This window comes from Salvia splendens, chromosome 4 (genome assembly GCF_004379255.2).
Source record: "Salvia splendens isolate huo1 chromosome 4, SspV2, whole genome shotgun sequence".
NCBI lineage: Eukaryota > Viridiplantae > Streptophyta > Magnoliopsida > Lamiales > Lamiaceae > Salvia > Salvia splendens.
In genome coordinates, this window is record NC_056035.1 from 40,921,326 (window position 1) to 40,928,909 (window position 7,584).

Consider the following 7,584-nt stretch of genomic DNA (forward strand, 5'->3'; position numbering starts at 1 on the left):
GTGGTGATGCAAGCCACGATCTTAGTTCAAGATATAAATAGAACTTAGATCAGATAAAAGAAGGTTAAGCTCTCTAGAGATAAAAATACCATATAGCAAGTCTGTGTTGTAAGCTGTAATCCCAGATCAAGCAATACAATCTTGCCCTCCCTTCTTCCCGTGGACGTAGATTTACTTCAGTAAATCGAACCACGTAAATTCTGTGTCATAATCTTCATTCTCTACCAGCATTTATTAACATCAGAAATTCGCGGATCCATCACTTCATTAAACATCTATTAATCTGATGTGAAATGAATATGTCGACGATTCATATTGTGAAGTTGGGCTATTAAGTGCTCTACTTTGAAATGAATGTGAGCACTGTTTACATTTATAAGGTTAGATCGACATTGATAATGAGATTTTCTTAATTAAGTGTGTTTTAGTTGAATGTACACTTCATTTTACTCATTCAAACTTTTTCACCATTTATTTCCCCATTGTTGTGTGTCAGCTAAACAATGATGACTAGAATTGACGAAATTAAAGCATATCCTATAACAAGCTAGAGATGATATTGGTGATTTGCATATACTGTAGTATGAGAACTTTATAAGTTCATATATGAATAATAACATTAACAAAAATCATATTTGAATAATAACATAACTCATGAAATTTGAAGATAAAAAAGGTTAGTCTAATTATAGTGGAAGATTTTTAACCGGCAATAGGCATCTACCTAAACCCTAATCACTTAAGTGCTTCAATTAATATTTTGACAATTTGCTTTCAATATTAAATTCGAAATTTCAAATTTTCTTACATAGTCTTATGACTCTTATTAGTGCATTGGGGATGAGCAAATTGGAAGTTGAGGAAATTTTGACCACCCCATAACCATCGATTTTACATGAATTGAATTTGCATGGGTGAGATAATTGAAAGGGAAAAAAATAATATTCATAGTTTAAAACTTTATGAGATCATCCATCGTCATCGATTTTACCTGAATTTGCATGAGTGAGATAATTGAAAAAATTAATATACATAGTTTAAAATTGTATGAGTAATTGGAATTTAATGGGATTTAAGTGAACTATCATCTCTAATTTCTATATGCAATATTGCAATGCTGTAATATTGTTACCAATTGAACATTCTCAAGCCTTAATAAGGTACTACACCTTTTTATGATATTAAAATAAGGAAACGAGAAGAATATAAATTTATCCCTTAGGTTAAACGGGCATATTCATTTTAGTTCAACAATAAGATCTTTATATAAACAAATTCTAAATATAAGAAAACAAATTCTAATCTATATTCAAATTGTCAGCTGTGAATCGGCCATTCAACATAACCTGAAAGAATATTCCCTCGTGCTTCCTTTGGCAAGTTTAGAGAGATTAATGAGAGGGATGGTGTCTGAACAGAAGATGAGCTTGCTTGTCCAAGGCTGGCCGCTCCGATGCTGGAGTCATTGTTGTCTGTTTTTAGAAAATGTTTATGTTATTTTGAAGGATGAGATAAAGCCAAGCTCCGATGCTGTCTGTTTTCAGAAAATGTTAGTGTTATTTTGAAAGATATCAAGCCAGTATTTATATATGGGGTCCAAATGGCTATGCATTCTATTAACTTGTACTAGTACTACTTTTTCAATAATCCAAAACAAGTTGAATTTGTTACCTGTTGGTTGAATTAATAGTTGGTGCCCTTCGTTAGAACAATTGGTGGAAAATCAAGAGCAAACATGTTGACTTATGAAAATAATCCAATATACACATAACAATCAAACAAGCCATAGACTATCATCTCTTACAATTCTCGATTATGGCCAAAATAGATCATTAGAAAGGCACAAGACAATGCAAAGCAACACAAGTAACAATATAAACTCATGAGTACCTAAATAAAATTCTAGAGAAATAAATATAAAATAAAATTCTAATAAGCAACATATTCAACCCTCATATTCCCCATTACCAAGGATTTGAGCGAAACTAAATTCGGACTATGAATAACTAAGTTGGAACTATCATGATTCCTCTCTTTCTTGATCACTTGAATAGCTTTAGTCGCGTTCGAATAGTAAAATAGTCGAGAAGATCGATGCATGGCGAGTAAGATCCCCCCATCTTCGAATGCTTTAACGGGATGAAGCGTATCATGGTAGAGATTCATGCTTTCTATACAATGGTCTATAGCTTCGCCATCCAAAATAACATCATGTATATCATAACGTATATTAAGTTTGAAAGCACAATATAAAACATCAGGAAGTTTGAGCATACATGGTTTTCTGTTGATAACATAATCCTTAGTCCATGATTTGTCATCTCCATATTCCTTCATGCGCCATATTTCAACCTTATCATCAAAGTCATCATTGGTGAAGCACAAGCGTCCACCCAAAACTGATAGCACATAATAGAGACTTCTTTGACAATGTTGAATACTAGGAGGACAAGAAAAATAGTTAAATAGCTCAGTTTCAAGATCGAGGCAATAAACCCTAGGAGGGTTACTTCTATCCGCATAACTACGTAAAAGCCAATGAAGATTCCCATTCAGACAAGGAGGCACGTGATCCATTTGATACCACAATTCCAATTGGCTCTCAATTGTAATGCTTTTCCACTGTCTCATTCCTAGAATGTATACTTGACACGTAAGGGGAAAATTCTTATGGGCAAAAAGCCTAACAATCTTGTACTGACCACTTTTGCTCATTCCAAACCCAAATGCATAATCTTCTGATTCACATTTACGACCCATATCGCGACCCATATCGATCCTGACATACTCACGAGTGATTGGATTGCATACGAATACTTCAAACAAGGAGTCCATGTCGATCATGAAAAGCAAGCCATTAAGGGAGCTATGTATAAATGGCTTATTAGGATTTGGAAAGTTATGAGAGAGAAGTGAACCTTTGGGTGGTTTGAGAATCAGTTCATTATCACCAATAAACCCCAAGAAGGAGTATGCCCTTGAAAATCTGAGGTCTTTTATGGCGGGGAGGCGGGCGGAGGACAAGGCTGTCTGACGAGAATGCAACGAGGCAAAGTGGGGGCTCTTCACCAAATCGCGCCATGACCTACAAACACATATGGAGTTCATGATGGTTCGAACGGGGAGTCTTGAGAGGATGTCGATGGTGACTTCTGGCGGAAGATCATTCATGTCGGTACCCATGAATTTTGGAGAGAAGAGAATGAGGTGAGAGTTGTGATTGGAATTTCGTGATACTGTTAGATATATATATAGTAAAACGATGGTTGTGTATATTTGTTAAGTAAATCACTACACTCATTCTCTTATTATTATATTATTATTTTCATGTATACATACGATTGTTTAATGAAAATTTCACTTTTTTATGGAAAAATTAATCATTCTAAAATATGGTAATTGTTTTAGGTTTCCCATATATAATAAATTCATACATGTATTTTTTAAGTAACTCTATCTCCCAAACGAATTGTCACATAAGTTCTAATTTGCAACGCGGTAATATACGAATTAATTAAGGCAAAACGCACTTGCAAATTTGTTTTTTTTTCCTTGTTTGATAAGTTTACTTTTATTCTGTTTTTTATTTTTTACATAAATATCTAATGTGATAAAATATTAAATTTAAAATATGGTATATATATAATAAAAAGGAAACACACTCCATTATATATACAATATTAGGTTAGATAATAAAAGTGTGGTTATAGAAAAAGAATAAAAAAAATAGGATTGATTAAATGGTTGACAACTAAACATATTATATAAAAAAGACATACCTGAAAACTAAATTTGGTGGTGCATTTTGTTTATAAATTTGTGCGTTTAAACCTGAGTACTACTTGGTGCTGTGTATTGGTACACAGCAACAGCAACAGCAACAGCAGCAGCAGCTCCTATGGCCTCTTTCGTTTTCCTCGTCTGGCCGAAAATAATCATTTAATCTCAACCCAATCTTTCCTCTCTATCTCCATCGGCCCAATAATTCATTCCAACATCCCAAAACATTTAAAAGCTAGATCCACGACTCCACCAATTCTGCTGGCCCAAACCATGCAGCCCACACTTCAATTAAAATCTTTGGGCCAAAGGAGAATTTACAACTTCAGTCCAATACCTTAATTACTCCAACATGTCGCCCAATTACTTCGGTCTTTGGTGATTGAAGTTGCAACTCTTTTTGAACAGAAATCTCTCAAATTTTAATTCATCTTTGCAGGTTTTGGAAAAGAGTTTTGATTATGTACGTTGGTGATTTGTAGGGAAAATCGGGTTTATGGGGCACTTTACACTAAAGATTACGTAAATGTACCCATTTTGTTATCTATTCCACAAATGGAAAAACGCCAACCACATTGGCGTTTTTATTAGTAAATACGCCAACGTCATTGGCGTGTTTTAAGGTAAATACGCCAACGATGATGGCGTTTTATACTTGTGCCGTATTTTGGGTGTATGCTCTCGGATTGTAATTACGATTAAACACGCCAACTTGGTTGGCGTGTATAAATAAAAAAACGCATTTGTAAATGGCGTGTTTTCTTGTTGAAACGCCGAACATATTGACGTTTTGTAAAAGACGCCAACCGGAGTGGCGTATTTACTTAATCATAAAAAAACGCCAACCTGAGTGGCGTGTTTAATCAGACTGATATACCAGGCGTTCCTCCCCCAAATCGCGAAAACCTCACAACACACAGCCTTCGCGATTCTTCCTCCAGCTGCGCGCCTTCTCTCCGTGATTTCGGCCTACATTCATCAATCGGTGGCTATTCTCCCCCAAATTCATCTATTTTATTCGGTTAGTATGCTTACCTTTTACATAATTATAGTAATTGGTGGATAGCTAGGGTTTGTAATGGGTTGTGAATTGAGTAGAAATATTATGCATTTTGGATTGGTTGAATGATATTATTGTTGATTATTATGTTGGATTGTGTTGGGTTTAAGTTAATTTGTGTATAAATTTGATTATAAGCCTAAACCCTAGGGTTTTATAGCTAAAAAATTGGGCAAATTGTTTTGATTTATGTGGGTTTTGGTTGATTAGTTTAGATTGTTAAATTTGTTTATATTGTTAGGTTGTCAAATTGAAATTGGACAAATTGAAAATGTTAGGTTAGGCAAAATTGAAATTGGTAGGTTGGGCGAATTGTTAATTGAAATTGTTAATTTTGTGTAGGTGAATTGGTTTATGATTTTGAATGTGCAATGTTGTGTACTTGCTTATTTGATGTTGGTGTTCAATTTTGTGATATTGGATTAAATTGTATCTAATTATTGAAATGGTTTATGGTTGGTTATTGTTGAATTTGGTTTATGAAATTGGATTAAATGTTATGGTTGGTTATTGTTGAATTTGAATTATGTAGGTAAATTATGGCATCATCTTCAACCTCTCGTCGTCGGCTTGCATGTGGTCCTGCGGATCCATCTGTATTATATTTTCAGAGACAACACGTCTCTAACAACATATGGGCAGGAGTTCCATCCGAAGATGTACGCTGCGACGATTTGAAGGAAAAATTTGGGATGTTTCCATCCAGCAATATGTCTTGGCAATAGTGGACCAGATGGGGTTTGGGGGGTATGTTAAGGTGTGGTAAACCAAAAGAAATTGACCACCATCTTATCACAGCTCTGATTGAACGTTGGAGGCCAGAGACTCACACGTTTCACTTTCCAGTCGGTGAAGCGACTGTGACACTGGAAGACGTGGAGGTCTTATGGGGCCTGAAAGTTGATGGAGAGGCTCTGACAACTTACATCCCCCCAACTGCCGCTGCATGTGAACATGGAAGTCTCCACATCTGCCACTTTTGACATTTGCAGTGCGAGTCCAAGTACTTACCCTTCCACTTATTAGCGCCCTTTCCACCAATTCGACGCTTTGTTCGAACCACATAATGCCCTGCAATTGTGTTGGGTGCTCTCACATTATGCAATTGACCTTTTGCATCATTTTTGCACACCTTTTCATGCGCCCACGGGGTAAGTGGTGTGGCACACTGTGTTGATGCAATTGACCGGTCATTGAACCATTCTATTGTCCTCCAGAATATCATATCAATGCAAGCTTTAATTGGGAGTTGTCTTGCGCCTCTCAACACATTGTTGTAGATTCCACCATATTAGTGGAAACCTCACCCCATCTTTTGTGTTTGTCATACGCCATATTCCATTTTTCTAACTCCACGGCATCAAGGTACTGCAAAGCCTCGTTGTTGACGTTTCGAAGTAAACGACGTCTGATCTTAAACTTGCGCTTCTTGGTAGCAATACCAATTTTCCAAACAAGTCTTTTGACCATGATACCTTGTGATTCTGCAAAACATTCTTTCTAACATGTACCAAGCAAAATCTGTGATGACCACATTGGGTTCTTCTTTCCATATGGGAGAATTCATTGCATCTATGATTCCCACATGCCTATCAGATATGACACATATTTCATGCTTTGCTACATGAAGTCTAATGCGTTCCATAAACCAATTCCAACTTTCTTTGGTTTCCCTCATCAACAATGGCATATGCAACAGGCAAACATTTCTTATTAGCATCAAATCCAACGGCAATAAGAATTTACCCTCGACATCGTCCACGTAGATGAGTTCCATCAACCGTTAAAACTGGTTTGCATAGTTGAAAAGCCTCCACAGCTGGTCCAAAAGCCCAGAATACGTACTTGAATACCTTGTTCATACCATTGCTTAATATGTCATCGTGCATCCATTCCACAATTGTGCCAGGATTTTGTCTTTGCACTTCATTCAAATAAGCTGGTAAACTTTGAACGACCACTCCCATCCACCGTATACAAGCTCAATCGCTGTCCTCCGAGCATACCATGCTTTCTTGTAACTAACTTTGACATGAAATCTATTTTCAATATCCGCCACAATTGCTTTTACCTTGTAGCAAGGATCGTTTTCTATCTGATGGCGAACACTCAACGCTATCATACCCGACGAAAGATTAGCGTGGCCATTATAGTTACGATCCCCCATGCAAGTATGAGCATGCTGAACACTCTAATTTGCCAGTGTTCATCATGCTTCCTCAGTGTTGCTCGGCACTCCCACAAACATTTAGGTAAGGACGTATCTTTCGGATTTCCCTGTGGCCACTTACAAACTGCATGCCATCTCTTTCCTTTACTTTCAACAACTGTATATTGTCGGATTTTTTCCAAATGCCAATGAGTCACAGCTGCCTTCAATTCCAACTTCGTTCTAAATTTAGTATGCAAACCGACATTGGTAGGATCCTTTTCACTCCAATAATGCACACTGGGATCATCACGCTCAAAGTTTTTGGGATCAAAACTATCATATGGACCTGGTAAGGTGCGAAAGTAGTTGATTCCAGGCTGTGGGAACTGTGGAACTCTCTCTTCCTCCAACTGCCCTTCCACCAACTGATGTTTCTCCAACTGCTGTTTCTCCAAGTGGAATGGATGGTCTTGAAGCAACAAATTGTTCATCATCCGACGGATCACCATCTGAGTCTGTACTAACCGTGTCGGAATCTTCAGAATTATAAGGTGATTGTGGATCAAGAAAGTCGGCTTTATCAGGACCTATT

The 7,584-nt window shown here is 36.8% G+C and overlaps 1 protein-coding gene across 1 annotated transcript; it reads right to left on the reverse strand.

Moving 5' to 3' along the window:
• Nucleotides 1–1,929: 1,929 nt before the first annotated feature.
• LOC121801144 (F-box/kelch-repeat protein At3g06240-like) lies at nt 1,930–3,171 on the reverse strand. Its single transcript, XM_042200595.1, has one exon. It carries the CDS (start codon nt 3,169–3,171, stop codon nt 1,930–1,932), a length of 1,242 nt encoding a protein of 413 aa, XP_042056529.1.
• Nucleotides 3,172–7,584: the final 4,413 nt, after the last annotated feature.

Excerpts from the sequence above, each read along its gene's own strand:
- LOC121801144 (XM_042200595.1), bottom strand. The coding sequence starts at position 3,171 with ATGAATGATCTTCCGCCAGAAGTCACCATCGACATCCTCTCAAGACTC.